Source organism: Setaria viridis, chromosome 9 (assembly GCF_005286985.2).
Source record: "Setaria viridis chromosome 9, Setaria_viridis_v4.0, whole genome shotgun sequence".
Classification (NCBI taxonomy): Eukaryota; Viridiplantae; Streptophyta; class Magnoliopsida; order Poales; family Poaceae; genus Setaria; species Setaria viridis.
In genome coordinates, this window is record NC_048271.2 from 18,511,266 (window position 1) to 18,527,744 (window position 16,479).

Here is a 16,479-nt window from a genome sequence, read left to right on the forward strand (position 1 = left end):
AATTATCTCAACTAAATCAGGTTATCATCCGTTAATCTACCCAACTTACTCGAAATAATCCCGGTAGTCCCCGGTATGCGTCTCGAGCATCGCTCAGGAACAACACGCATACCGTTTTTACATCGTGGCAACCATCACAGGGATACATATGAGAGTAAATTTTAAAACTTGTTTACAAATCTTGATCATCTTACAAAAATTCACAATTTATAAATACAACATACAAGAACTAGAAAATGAGAGTTTTCACCAGTTAAAGTAAGGTTCTTGACAACTTAGATTTAGCATAGGTCTAGGTAGCTATTCTATCATGTTTTTTTTTAAATTGAGAGTTATAGCTTAGGTCTAGGTAGCTATTCTATCATGTTTTCTTTAAATTGAGAGTTAAATCGCAGCGGGAAGATATAAAGTATAAGGTGGAACAATGATGTTCTTGCCCATAAGACACCACCTGCACAAGCTTAGAGCGACATCCACCATCCATCCACCTTGCCGGCTCCAGTGGGATGAATGTGGCAATCACTCACAAGAAGAAAACCGGCAGCAATGTAAGTACATTGCATACTTGCAGGAATTATCCATAATACTATATATTTGGTGGATGCATGGGGCTTTGCAAGTTTTAACATTAGACCATAAAAATGGGAGCATAATTTATCAAGTGAATAAGCAAAAGACATGGCATCTACTTTCTCTATCAAGCACAAATACAATTGCATAAGTAGTAAAGTGATCATGTAATCATGAGCTTAATCTTCCATAAGCTCTTCACGAAACTCTACAATGAAGCGGGGTATCCAAGAGTGTGCTCAGTGACCGAGAGCGTGGCTATTGCAATAAATTAAAACCCTGCAGGGGTGTACAACTTTTCCCACACGAGGTGCAAGACCAACAACCATACCCTTGGTCTAGGATAAGTGTTGATTCATGCCCCGACCGTTCACGTACCCACACCTGGCTATGAATGAATGGCCGAAATGTATAGATGCACCGGACACAGCTGATCATACCTCATCCCATCCCACGCCGAATCCGGTCAAGGGCAAGGTGTGACTTATGCTACTTGGCTTACCATTCCCATATTACCCATATTAAGTATGTGGTTTATACGGAATAGTGCTCAAGAACTCGGCAACAAGGAGACAAGCCTTAATCAACTCAAGCAAGTCTAAGTCAAGTGAGCTCCAATCTCAATATGACCCTACCATTCTTGCTCAAGTCCAAATTATCATTCATGGTGCTCAATTTTAATCCATTCATGTCTACTCAAATATATTAAGCAAGCATCCTGTAACTCACGAGTGGTAGTGACCTTGCCACCTCTCGACTTCTACCGGCAACTAAGCATGACTAAGCAATTATATCGAGATTTATAGCATACATAATTTTACTAAGTAAGTTGGGCTAAGACCAAGAGTTGACATGCCTAGTGGGTTCTACTCATTGCACATGTCTAGGTAGAGCTAAGCCCATGCACAACCATAATTAAACAATAGCATTTCACACTCTGAAAATAGAGTTGAGACACACCGGTGCCTGCCTAAGATTGGTGCTCCAAGAATGCAACACTCCAGAATGTCATTGTCTACGAGATTAGATGAATGCATGAATTAGAAAGGATGGCATGAATGTATATGCATATGAGATGCAATGACTTATGAGAAGTAAAGGCTAAGATGATTTCAAGTCATCAAGCAAGTAAGTAAAGATTAGAAGTAGGGCACACAAGCATAACAAAGTAAAGGTGTCAAACAATAACTCATAGACGTGGGCATACATTCTAAGACAAGTTGTAGTATGAGAAGGTTATTAACACTAGTTGTGCTATTTTTAGTTATCATATGAACTATCACATAATTAAATTGTCACAACATAAAGCATCAACCATAGAAGTTGTCTCATGATTATTACCAACATTAAATAAATGAGCATGCTCAAATAGGCTAGCTAGTAACACTAGTTAATCATCATTAGACAATTCAAGAATTAATGGGTAGCTAGCACATTACATCTTAGTTAAGAGGAGTAAAGTAATTCCCTAAATTAGAGGTTGGCTAAACTTGTTATACTTGAATAATTAAGGGAAGCATCATAATTCTATGTTGTATCATGAAGGTTTCCAATCACAAAACTATAGCACATTTATCCTTAGCTAACAAAGGTGGTTTTATAGCTCACATGAGCACCATTGATTACCTAGGTATTTTACAAGCAAGCTAGTCCTAGAACTAGCATACGTTTAAAGTTGTATACTTATACAATCATCTCGTGAAGACCAACAATTCAAAATAGCATATTATGATCATAGGTAAATAATAAGATTTGTTTCATGATTTTAGAAGCATCGCCATATAGTTGATCATGTATTTGACAAGCTAAGAAAGTTTATAATTCAACACTTCATAAACTATGCAATTGTATGATCAATTCATAAGTCATAATAATTTTAAACACCAGTTTAAGTTTAACGTTAAAGGAAGCTAACAAAGTTGGACCCATAATTTTAGAAGCACATATGAAATTATTATGCATTTTACTAATTAACTAGGTTCAAACATATCTAAATAGCAGAAACGAACCGGTTATGTGTAGATTTCGAGGGTGAACCGTGACAATTCGTGGGTGGGAAGCAGACCGTCTGCCATACAAATTTCTGGGGACGCGGTTTCGTGTAGAGGCTTGGTGTTTCGGGTCACGGACTGTCCGCCCCTAGGCCGCGGACCATCCGGGTGCCGGCAGAGGCTCACCGGCGAGGTTGTCGTCGGCAGCTCCGACCATGGTTTTGGGTGCCATTTGTTCCTACAGCTTCCTAAGGATACGAGGAACTTGTTTTGGGTGGGGGATTTGACATGCACAGGGTATTTAGAGCTCTATGTCAACAATGGTGATAGGCCATGAATGGGTTATAGAGCTTGATTGGGGGCAAAGGAGGGATGATGAGCGGTGAGGGAAGCTCACCGGTGATGAGTAGAGCACCAGCAAGGGGGCGCTTGTTGGAGTAGAGCGGTGTTGGTGAAGATCGGGTTGAGTTCATCCTTGAGGTGCTTGGAGAAGATGAAGTAAAGGAAGAAGATGCTTGGGAATAGCTTTCTCCTTGGTCTCCGGCGAGGAAGAGGTGGATGAGGTGGTGGAGAAGCTCGTCGGCGACGTCCTCTGGCCAACTCTGGTAATGGTGGTGGTGGATTTGGTAGGGGAGAGGAGTTCTCCCCTCCATAGCTTGGTTTGGGAAGAAGCAAGGGAAGGAGAGGACTTCTGCGTGGGGAGAAAGGGAACTGGGAGGGGAGGGGGCGCAGGTGAGGTGGAGGGGTCGGGTGGGGTCCAGGGGCGCATAGCATCACTTTCCTGCGAGGGCAACATGCACAGGCATGCTTCTCATGGACGGTCCGCGAGGGAGGAGTGGACATTTCTGGAGAAGAAAATCACGTAACATCCACGTTCCGTATTCCTATACAGAAACTTCTCTCTTTGCTCTATTCTCGAAATTGATCTTCCAAGGCTCCGAAAATTCCACCAAAAATTGTATTGATACAAAAAATCAAGAGCAATCCAGTTTTCTTAAATTGAGAAGAAAAGCTATAGTAGATTTGAAATGAAAATTCTTCCCAGAATGTTATTTTTAGGTTTTCGGCTAAGATGTTTGGCTTCAAGATGGATTTCTAAAATCCGAAAAAAATCATCTAAATTCATATTTGAGGAAGAAGTATTTACAAAGTTATGACTGTACATACATCCTATTGGAAAAGGAAAGTTTTTTCACGAGGCATACATTTTCACTTTATTCAATGATTCAAATTAAAATGCGAATGCATTTAAACAAGCACAAAATAAATTTATACCAGCAAACAATGATGCTCATGATGCAATGCTCAACCATGTAATTACATTTAGGTCGTTACACAACTGACCGAAGATTAGAGCACCAGTCAAATTAAACCGCTTTGATCACATGTGTTGATGATGGTTTAGATTAATTGTGAGCACCGTTCAATGATTTACTGAGGATCAATCCAAACAATATCTCAGCTGCGTCCGAGTGGTGGCCCCAAAAGGACAATGGCGAGTGAGACGACAAGTCTAGCGGCCGGGCCGGCCAACACGACCCGTACCATTCCCCGTCATCCTTGACATGCAAGTGCTACCCTAGAATGGAACGTTCCATCAACTACCCTTTCCATGTTGCCTTTCGAACACCAAGATATTTAGCTACACATGCATTATATTTTAGACCATGCGCCCAGCAGGGACACTAAGCGCGAGCTCCTTGCTGACCGGGTTTGTTGTGGAGGGGAGGCATCCATGCCGGGCTGACATCTTTATATTAACCACCTACGTCAGTACTGGATGCCATTACGTTGCCAGATTGCTACACTAGCTAAGGATCCCATGTACGACGCCAGCTATCCATTAGGCTGAGCGGACAAAGCATTTCCGAATGTAATCCACAACGCGAATATCAGCCAGTTCCCTTTGAGAAATATTTGGCACAAGGCTCCTTCCACTGTTCCACATATGGGAGTCAGGCCCTCAAAATTACTAACTAGTTCAGCCATCGCATATGCTTCCAACAAGGATTTTCCAGACGAACACGTTACGGATGGCAAAAGCCAGACCACATAGTACGTTAAACACCACCCAGGATTCTACGACTGAGCCGCCTCTTGTTTTGGCTCCGCAGGTACAAGTCCTCGGATCTTCACGTCATAGTAGACCTCCTCCACCCTCCTCAAATCATACTTCATCCCTGCAAACCGATTACAGAGAAGCCACATTACACACCATGACTGTAACAGCCCTAAAGAAATATATAAATACAGCAGCAGACCAGGTCATCTTTACAAGGAACAACTTAAACAAGTCATTGTAAGCAAACAAACTCACCATCAAATTTCTTACGCAAGAAGTCATTGCGCAGGTTCAACATCCTAAACGATGCATGCAGGTCAGTCAAGAAGCTCAGAACCTTTCTTGGGCAGTCGTAGTCTCCAGCAGTGACGCGATTTACAACAAATCTAGGCTGCAAAACAATCAGCGTGAAGCAATTAATTCCAGTCCATAGCTGGTGAGAATTACTTGAGTTCTACTCATCCATCCATTGAATCACCAAACACTATAAAGCATCCAGTATGAAATGCAGGTGGTTTACAGTTCTGTACACACTCATAAAGTTTGCTGATACCCATGATGTACAGTTTTGTCTTTACTGACAAGTGACAACAGAACAATCCATATTCGAACTTTTGAAGTATACTCCCTCTGTCCCTTAATATCTGTCGCCGTGGGAAGCGTGCTGGTCAAACTTTTTTAAGTTTGACTACATTTGTAGAAAATATTAGCAACATTTATATTTTTAAATAAATTTATTATGAAAATAGATTCAATGATCTATCTAATGGTACTAATTATGTATCATTAATATTAATATTTTTTTAATATATATTTGGTCAAAGTTGATTACGTTTGAATTCTCGGGAAGTGAGAACGATAGTTACAAAGGGACAGAGGGAGTAGGTATTTAATCTAGCCCAAGCTCTAAATTTTTATGACATTTGAATAACAGTGCTTCTTTTTCATATAGAAATTTAGAAGTAAAATAAATGTGTATACTTATCACAACACTCAACATATTCTTAGGTGCCACACAAAGAAACTATTGCAAGGTAAAGGAGTCATATGTTTCAATCATTTGTTTGTTTCTCTTGATGTCCTGAAGCAACTAGGATGTGTGAACCTCGTTTAAACAAGATAATGGGTTCAGCATAACAGACTACAATGGGAAAGAACAAAATGGGGTTGGTCCTGAGCTCACACAAAAATGTTTTTAAATTTATCTCAATAATCTGTACATGTTGACCTTGATCCCTTAACCCACTGGTCTTTTATCCAATCATGCATAATTTTACTAACATATTAGCATTACAGATTGATTTAGTATGTCAGCCTTTTCAAGTGAAATTAGCATATGAAATCATGTACCTCAAAAAAGCATTTTGGTTCTCTGAAGGAATTATTTCATCTAAGCAAACCTTTTTCCCCTTATTATTGCTGAAATTTGCAAGTCTCACCACTATTGGGCCTGCTTGCCATGATTGCCACGAGATTTAATTAAATATTTATGTACAACAATACGCTTTCATATTAAAGACAGAGTTACTACTATCGATATTAAGTTTGAGCAGAAGAGTAAAAGGTGTTAAAACTTCACATACTCGTACTGTTTCCATAGTAAAAGTGTAAGACATAGTCAGCTATCAGGCAACTAGACAACTTATGTAGCATTGCTGTGTCAAAATTTTAATCATAACATGGAAGAATGCAGTTCACACCAGATAACATGACAATAAGTCAATAACTAATCTTTCTTACTTTCATGTGACCCTCTATTTATCAATATGAACTTGTATTTTTCCACACCATAACTATTCAATTTCATGCTCATGCACAGCCGCAAGAAAAGCTAACTGCCATCAGTATTCATTATCTTATTACTTGCACAGTCACAAGAAGATAACTATCTCATGTAGAAAACTGCCAAAACAGTGCCTATAATTTAGTCCAAACGCTCCTGTTCTGCTATATGATTAGCCAAAGGAATTGTATGATGACAGTTACACACTTAGGCTATGCAATTCTATAATCATTGCAGGATTGTTCTTAAAATTAACATGAATTATTAGGTTGAGCAATATGAAAACCGATTGGAAAATTTTAATCAAATCTATTACAATATGGAAGGTTTCTTTTTTACCGAACAACAGGTGAGGCCCCTACCTATTTATTTTATATATATTTAAAGGCAGGATATGTGCATGGGATTTTACAGAGCTTGAAGCTCAAAAGAAAAATAGAAACATGTCAAAAGCTACTTAGCCAATTTTCTAAAAGTTTCACCCCTGTTTTGGCTCGTAGAATAACTAGAGCCAATTTGTTAGGGACCTGGAGGACCCAGCTGGCCGGTTGGGTCAAAGGCTGACCCGAGGCTGGCTGGGCCAAAGGGGCCAGAACTGGCCCAAAAGGACCCGCGTGAACAGTACCCGCGGGTACTGTAGCACGCCAGCTTCCGCCCGTCTGCTTAGGTTAGGAAGAGTCTAGATATTAGGATGGCTTGCAAGCCATGTAAGTTAGGTTTCTTGAGAGCCAAGTCGTGTCCCCTCTATATAATAGAGGCTACATGTACCAAATTAATCAAGCAAGAAATTAAGGGGTAAAACCCTAAAGCTTTCTCTCCCTCTCTCCCCGCGCCACCCCCTCCTACTGCGCCTCCTACACAGCCCCCCTCCATGGCCGCCGGCCACCTCCCCTCCCTCTCTAGTGCCCTAAACCCAAGGGGTAGCCCAAGACCCTAACATCTGGTATCCAGAGACCAGGCTACCGATCACCATGGGCTTCACCTATTCATGGGATCTGCAACGAGGCAGCCAGCACAAGGTGGTTCGCCAAGTGAACAACTCCGGCGCTACTGTTCATGGCGTGAGCAGTAGCCACGGTACTGTTCATCTCAGGAACAGTACCCGTGCGGCTGTGCATCAGAAGGGCGACACCATCAACGACGCGGAGAATCAATCTGCTGCATCAACCTCCTCCGCACTCAACACCTAGGTCAGCCCTAAAATAATTGTAGATGCATCTCACGATCCTAAGGAAGATGAGATACGCAGAGGGCAAAGGCAGTGGGATCAGATCAAGAGATCGGTGGACGAACTAGTATCCAGACTAGTTCCTGATTATCAACATGAGAAGGAACCAAAGGCAATATCGTCGTCAACATCTTCCCCCTCGACGACATCTACATCAGCGGCTGTGATCTCATCTGTTACACCTACATCAACGCCATCGCCAGCAGCAGTGCCACTAACATTGGTTGTCAAGCCAAACGCATCTACTACAGATTGCTGCACCAACTCATCAGAAACGGCGTCTGATCTAGCGGAGCTGCCCATCAACGCTCCATCGGCAACAACCTCGACACCAGCACTCTACATCGACAAAAACAGGGTCATCAACAACACGCCGATCGCCAGCCCCTCCTCTGGGCTGAACCTCCTCAACACGGCCACATCTGCAACAACGTTGTCACCACCTTCTTCCCCAACAATTACTAAATCGGCCGTGAGTACCACTATGACATGCTGCGCCACCACATCTACGACAGCAACCTCTCCTACTGAGGACGCCTTCATCATGGAGCCACCTACCGACATTGTGGCTTCGACACACTTAGGTGCTGCGCCTCTGGAGGAGTCTCCCTCCACCAGATCATCCACATCCCCAACTACCACGTTGCTCAAGGACGACAGATCTACAAGTCGATCTACACCAACTACATCGACCTCATCCTCCAATAACTCGGCGATGCGACAACCACCAGCAACATCGGTTGTGACCATTGCTCCGGACATGGGAACAACCGTGACTCGGCAGCGCACGCCTACCTCTTCACCAACCTCTACAGGCGTGGTAAAACATAGGGCAAACGGCCCTACAATTCAGGCGAGCACAGACTGCCTAAAAGCGCCCTCACGCCTAAATCTCTCAGAGGCATCTACGGAGGACTCCAGCGGGAAAACAACTCAGCGTATTCAGGAGGAACACGAGGTTGTTTCTCCATCAGCAAGCACCTCACCCACCAACGGCACATCGACAACAACGACGACCTCTAGAACACCCCCAGTGGCTATCCAAGAGAACACACCTTGGGCAAACGACCCTAGACGACGGCTTCCACAACTACATCGCCGACTCCTTCCTCCATCGGCAACTCTCACAAACGGGAAGCATGCACCCCTACCTCATGTCCAGTGACGAGGTACAGATGGCCAACTCGATCTCCTCCACCAAAAGTGCCTGGGTCGATTCTTGGTCCACCTCCTGTCCTTCTTCGACGACCACCAGTCTCCACCAGTTGGGCGCCACGCTCAAAAAGCTCCCAAGGTGGTCAACAATTCGAAGAAGCACAACACTACCGCAACGTCATCAACAGCTGAGTATATACAGACAGCAACCACGGATGTCCACAAGGCGACAACATTCTTCAGCAATCAGACATCCTCAGGTTCGCAATCGCTTGTACTATAAATTTAATGAAACTAAAGCGGTTTACAACAAAGTAACTCCCCGGCAACCACAACAACAATGGCGAGCAAATGTGCTAGCAATACCAGGCATTAGGACACACCCACGCCTTTATCAACAATGGCGATGTGTCAGATAACTACCTCAACAACGACATGAGACGCACACAGGCAGGGCTACATCAACAACAGTCATGTGCCATCCAAGTTGGGATGATAGACTGCCCTCTTTCCCCGCAGTCAGGCAAAGCAACAATGAGCACCCAACCCTCTACCCTTGTCATAGATGGGCGCACTACTCGGCCAGTCGTACTTAACATATCAACTAGCAACACCCAGCAGCATGAACACCAATACCTCATCAATTACAGGCTGCTCTCGATGTAGGCCGCGATCTTCACGTAGTCGAAAACACCAACGGAATGACCCACAACATCGTCGACATTTTCGCCATCCTGCTCGGTCGACATTCAACAACTCGGCGACTACCAACGCAGCACCAGCTCCATCAGCGCGTGGGCACCAACGTCTACCTCGGCATCAACAACGCTCCCACAACAACGTGTTGCATCGCCAGCAACCTGGACACCTCCATGTTGCTACCCACATGCAGATCTTCACCAACATGGAGGTAATGACACCAAGGCACCACCCTAGCTCAGCATCACCATGGGGTTACCTTGGACAGCAGCCATGGCCCCCACCTCAACTTCAACAAGAGAGCCGTGGCATGGCTCTAAACATAAAAGGTGGTCCCCACAACATCAACCCCAAAGGCGTGTTGACCGCCTTGGGCAACACCCATGGCCCCTACCTCGGAATCGAAGGAGGGGTGTCACTGCAGCGTGAGGACACGCTGCTAATAAATCCAGTAGGAGATGTTACGGACCTGGAAGACCCAACTAGGCCAATTGGGCCAAAGGCTAACCCGAGGACGGCTGGGCCGAAGGGGGCCAGAACTGGCCCAAAAGGACCTGCGTGAACAGTACTCGCGTGAACTGTAGCACGCCGGCCTCCGCCCGTCTACTTAGGCTATAGGAATTAGGAAGAGTCTAGATATTAGGATGGCTTGCAAGCCAAGTAAGTTAGGTTCGTTGAAAGCTAAGTCGTGTCCCCTCTATATAAGAGAGGCCCCATGTACCAAATTAATCAAGCAAGGAATTAAGGAGTACAACCCTAAAGCTCTCTCTCCCTCTCTCCCTGCGCCGCCCCATCCTACTGCGCCTCCTGCGCAGCCCCCCTCCATGGCCGCCGGCCACCTCCCCCTCCCTCTCTAGTGCCCTAAACCCAAGGGGTAGCCCAAGACCCTAACACAATTCCTCCCTGAAAACAGATTTCCAATGTCCAAGAGAAAGAGCACTATTGTCGAAAATGATACTATTTTTATGATATCAGATGGCCCAAATTCAGTCCTTTGCCCCAAATTTAATCACCTATACAAGGTTGGAAAAGGCGTTAGGCGCTCTCTAGGTGGTGACCCACCGTCTAGAGCCTAGGCGCGCCTAGGTGGGGCTAGGAGTTTCAAGGTGTTTTTCTAGGCGGTGCCATATACATACATATACCTTGCTATACATATCATATATACCTCTAAAGAAAAGAAAAACAGGGGACCAGTGGGCCTTGAGTCAAAAAAAAAAGCCCATCAATTTAGCCCAACTATCCAATAGCCCACCTCCAACCTTATCTCCCCGACGCCTCCCCTCCCTCGTTCGACCCTACCGCCCCTGCCTCCTCCTCCTCCTCGGCACACCTTCCCCTGCCTCCTCCTCCGCGCACTCGTCTCTGCCTCGGCCGCCGCCCGTTCCTTGCCTCCTCCTCCGCCGCTGCTCGTCCCTACCTCAGCCGCTGCCCGTCCCCCACCTCCTCCATGCATCCGCCCGTGCCTCCTCCTCCTCCACCGCCGCCGCCGCCACGGGCCGCCTAGGGGACCACCTGCCCCCTAGGCGCAATGGTACCCCGCCGCCCAGCGCATAAGCACGCTTAGTCGACCACGGAATTCCACCTTCTGGAACACTGCACCTCTATAACTGCTACTCAATGACAAAACTGGGGAGATTGGCCCCATCTTCTACTCCAGCCAAGATCGACACAAATAAGTTGCCTTCTTAGAGAAACTTCAGGACAAAATTTGTTCCTGGTTAGACTCCGTCAGATATAATATGGCACACGCAATTATAATATTAACAGTGGCCAATGACTGTAGATGCGACAACTATAAGTCCATAACCCTAGGATTTTGTTGATATTGGCCTTGCAAACAGTAATTCAAATTTATACACAGTACATCCTACAGCCTACAACCAAAAAATAAATGTTGTTTTCCAACATGGATACCTGATTAGATATAGTATTTTCTAAGAGCATTTTACAACTAAGCATGACAACAGGTTCCAGCGACTAGGAAATGTTAAGTAACAAAACAGACAATACTGTCAACATTTAAAGCAATGCACAACTCAAATAAAGCTTAAACAATTGAATTTTTTAGCAAGATAAAATAGTTAAGAAGCCATTGCACACCACATTTCAATTCCACAAATGGTATGGCAACTGGCGAACTAGCCTAATTTATTGTACAATAGCAATCATGCAACAAAATAAAAAATAGTTGGTAATCCTACTCAATAACTTCATAATTCTACTGCAAAGTTTTTTCTTAAATCATTATAATTCTGAATCCCATAGGTGGGACATTCATCTTTTCAGAGGGGCATAAACTAATCTTTAGACTTATCTTGTTAAATAAGATCTCCACAAGTGCATATCAATTATGTATAGACTCTAGAGTTCAGATGATGATATATAACTAATGGTGTCTGCATATTTGGTTCTAGTCTTCAGATTATCTATTCAAAGTAATATGCAATATTCCCTAACAAGGATACGTTGATTTCCTCAACAGTCTTTCATCAGCACTTAGGCTGGTTGAACCACATTTTCAGTTTCAAACCACAAGCATATTCCCAAAATAAAATTATGAGAACTATTCTTTGTTTGATCAGTTATTGAACTTACAAACTCATTGGACATGAAGCACAATCCTGAAAAACAAGCAAGTCTCATGTAAGTGCACAGCATAATTTGCACAGAACATTTTACAAGACATAAGTTCCATAAATCTACAAAAATACAAACAGAATGAGTTCAGAGTTGTTTGACAGTACTGCAACGGTTCTCATGTTTCAAGCAATAATTAACAGATGGCAATGCTGGCAACATGTAAACATGCATATATGCACCAGGATTAGCACAAAGTTTAACTTTCAATCCATGTCCAGTTCTTGTGCAAACACTCAAAACTTAACATCCATAGATCGCAAGACTAAGCATCTATTTACAGAGTAAGAAAAAAAAAGTGAAGGGAAGAAAAGTAACGCACAGACTGACAGAGACACTAACCTGTCAGATAGTCCTCAACATCAAGGCAAAACTCCCCAGAGCTCACTGTAAAAGCCAGGATACAAATTAGATGCCATGAGACATACCAATTACCACAATGTAACTACTGCAACAATTAACAGAACGCTGACATACACCCTAGCTTCTCCTGGGCATCAGTGTGCATTAGTAGACCGTCAGTCTCCAGCCAGTGCATGAACGCAAGCATCGACACCACTGCCTGCGTCTCGGACCTCCAATCACCATGGTACCTTAGCCACAAACCCCCAGACACATGAGACACGACACATTTCCTTCAGAAAATCCGATTGCTAACAACCTGGACACAGATGCGTCGAATTGAATGGAGCAATTCACCTGTAGTACTGGCCGGGGCACTCCTTGAGGACTTCCGCCAGCTGCGCGTACAGCCCCTTGATCACCTCCACCTGCGCCTTGGCCTTCCCGAGCACATCTGCGCGAGTACAGAGGAGGGTAAACAACTCCGGAGCAATTAACGAGATTGCGCGCTCGGAGGTCACAAACGACTAGGAGAAGTGAAATGGGGGAGGAGGGGAGGGGAGGTGGCAACCTTCGAGGGGGACGGGCTGGTGGACGAGAAGGAGCGCGGCGGTGGCGACGCGGGAGGCGGACTCGATCTCGGAGACGACGGCGCGGATGCGGTCGCGGAGGGTGGACGACTCGTCGAGCTGCGCGCGGAAGGACTCAAACTGCGCGTCCATGACGGGAGAGGGCAGCCGCGGCGGGGGCTGGGAGTCGGGGGCGGCGGAGGCGCAGGGAGGGGCGGGGGAGCAGAAGCGGCGCAGAGGGGGCAGGACGATGGCGGCTCGGCAGGGAGTGAAGAGGGCGGCGGGTGGGGACGAGAGGGAAGCGGCGGCGGCGCGGAGGCGGAGCGCGGCCGCGGTGGCGGTGGCTGCTGCTGCGGCGGCTGCGGGTCTCATTGCGGAGTGGGGTTTTGGAGATGTTTTTGATGGCGGAGACGGGGGAGGCGTGTCGTGGGAACCGGCGGAGGCGTCGGGCCGTGGAGAAGACAAGTGTCCGTCCACGGCATGCGATCCGTTTTGGGCCAGGCCGGATCGTGCTTGGAATTTTTAGCCCAAAATCCTAGCAACTCCGGGAGGCCTGCACTGCCCGGCCTACCTGATATTTCAGCGTTTTTCTTTCAACTATAAAATATAAACTCGTCCATCGTCCCTTTCCAAAACAAAATGATCCATCCTCTCATCTCAAAAAAAAAATGGTTCCGGCCTGTGGCTGACTTCCCGCCCGGCCAAGTTGAATAGTTGATACCAATTGATCTCGGGGGAAAAATGTTGATACCAATTGAAAACCCAAGAAACGAAAGCAGTAGCGATATGCTTAATTTTTATTAGGAAAAAGTTCATCTTTGCCCAACTATGGTCTCGGATTGGTTTTTGTCGGCAAGGGTACCCGATGTAGTGTTTTATGCGTGGGGCTCGCCGAGATCAGGAACTCGATGGTAAATTCGAACACACAATTTAGACAGGTTCAGACCGCTAATGTCGCGTAATACATACGTCCTGTGTGTTGGTTGTGTTGTATTGATTATCTTGTTTGGAGGGGGTCCCTGCCTCGCCTTATATTGCCGGGGGCAGAGTTGTTTACAATAATACTAGTTGGATTCGACTAGAGAGTCCTACTCTAATTGCTACGAGTAGTTTCCTAATCCTCGACTAGTTCTTATCCTCCATGTAGACCATGCTATCCTGCACCATAGTCTCCATGTCTGACACGTCTCGGTGTACATCCTTATATCTAGGACTGTCCAAATCTTCTGGTGGGCCCATAGATGTATGGACGACAAGTCCCAATTACTTTTTAGTCAAATATAGCAATCCCGAGTACTTCTGTAGACATCTCCGACTAGTTTGTGGTGCTCCTTTAAGTACTCCATCGGATTGAGTCTTCGAATGCACTCGAGTACTGACATGCGGCTAGAATGTGCTCAAGCCTCATTTAACATAGTCTCGAATCTTCAAACTTGAATTTTATATGAAAGTGCGATGAAAATCGCACTCCATATGGAGTAGCCCTCGAGCCTTAGCTTGAATCGAATAATCAAGCTGAGGGTCAATCTTGTACATCTCTTTTACCTTAAAATCCAAAGAAAAAACTTTTTAGCCGATGGGCACATGGCACACAGCCCCCGAGCCGTTACACGACAAGTTTGGGTATAAGAGTCAACCACTGGTCAACGTCACCATTCGCCAACAGTTACCTTATCTCTTAAAAAAAATTAGAAACTGTCAAGCGATAACTGCGGGCGTTTAAAAAAATGGAATATTCTCGTTAATCTCGCCTTGGTTTTAACTGTGTCGCGGTTATAAATAATGGAGGAATTCATCCCTTCCATTTACCCCAAGCCATTTTGTCCGTTCATCTTCCGCATTGTAGCCCTAGCGTCACCGCTTGCGGTCCATGAGCTCGAGTGCCATCCTCCCCCACCGCTTAGCCTCCGAGCGTATGCGCAAGAAGACCCTCATGGCAACACAAATGCAGAAGAAAGCAACCTCCAGCAAGGCGGCCGAGAGCAAGAAGAGGAAGGCAACGAAGAAGGAGAAGGAGATCTAGTTGCCAGTGCCAAAGTATGGGATGATTAACCAGACGGCACCACCGAATCAAGCCTGCACTTAGAAGAAATCCATGATGAAGTCAGCGGACATCCAGGCATCGGTGGATGCCGATCTTCTCCAGGAGCAAGACTTCATCACCTACTGGGCAGCCTGCAGCAACCTGTGGCCCATGGAAAGCTACACCCATGAGACAGTGATCTTCGCACACTTCATCGAACGAGGTTTGGCTCTCCCCACATCTTAGTTCTTTCGTGGGTTGCTGAGGTACTACAAGTTGGAGTTAGTCCACCTCAACCCCAACTCGATTGTACACATAGCTATTTTCGTGCATCTTTGCGAAGCATTTCTTGGGATTCAACTATACTTCCCACTCTTTAGAAAGTTCTTTAAAGTCAAGTCCGAGCCTAGAATGAACCATACTCAAATAGTCAGGAGGGGGCATGAATCCAACTGCGGGAGCAAGTCAATGTCTCTACTTGGATTATGAACTGATAGACTCCCACTTGGGCTGGAAAGAGCAGTGGTTCTACATTGGAAATCATGAGCCCCGACTACCCAAGGTGACCGGCCACCGACCAGTTTGGAACAATCGATGGTTGGACGAGTCGAGCCATGCGAATAGCTTTCAGCTGCCAAAGCTACTGGAGAAGATCGCTGCACTCAAGAAGGAGGGACTAACCGGAGTAGGCGCAGCCTTCAGCTTCATTTGGAGGCGAGTCCAACCCTTGCAGTTGCGCTGCACATGGGGATATGACTACTCAGGTCCCAACGACCCATCCCGGATGACGTTAGAAGACTTGTTCGTGGATGAGCTAATGTCGCGATTGAGGTGCCTCTTCAAGCACGCAAGGACGATGCCAACAGTCGTGCGAGAACACTGCGCCGCCAACCCGCAAAACAGTATAAGTACTCGTGACCTGAGCCCTCGAGTACCAATTTTGGGATTTGTCACTTTTCTGACTTGTCTTCTTTTGCAGGAAGAAATTCATTTATTTTGCTTGGTGCCTCCTCCACCTGGATTGGATGGCTTTAACACCGCTCTGCATGTACAGACCATTGCGTTTGTACAAAAGGCAATTGAGGAGGAGGAGGAGGAAGATTTAGAGGAGTTCTCCTCGTTCAGCCCCGTCTTTCAGACAAGGCGGGGTCTTCCTCCGGGACTTCAAAGCGTGAAGCCGAAGATGTCCTGGAGGCCAGATTGGCGCCACCCCTGAAGAGAAAACGCATTGTCGTTGTTAAACGGGTAGTGAAGAAACTGCCTACTACCAATGAAGTCCCTCTCCCTCCGGTAATCACATTTGAAGAAGGACAAGATCCTAAGGATCGAGTACTCTTAAGTTATTTTCCTTTCTGCCATGCCTAACTTGATTCTAACATTAGTGAATTGTAGGTAGTCGAGGAGGAGATAGAGGCAAAGA

The 16,479-nt window shown here is 45.6% G+C and overlaps 1 protein-coding gene across 1 annotated transcript; it reads right to left on the reverse strand.

Moving 5' to 3' along the window:
- Positions 1–4,433: 4,433 nt before the first annotated feature.
- On the reverse strand, positions 4,434–13,444 carry LOC117840401 (uncharacterized). Its single transcript, XM_034720906.2, has 7 exons — positions 13,039–13,444; positions 12,825–12,921; positions 12,603–12,718; positions 12,468–12,512; positions 12,084–12,109; positions 4,879–5,014; positions 4,434–4,741 (listed from the first exon to the last, which is right to left on the reverse strand). The coding sequence occupies exons 1-7, from the start codon at positions 13,406–13,408 to the stop codon at positions 4,641–4,643; spliced, it is 891 nt and encodes a 296-aa protein (XP_034576797.1). The 5' UTR covers positions 13,409–13,444; the 3' UTR covers positions 4,434–4,640.
- Between the last annotated feature and the right edge of the window lie 3,035 nt (positions 13,445–16,479).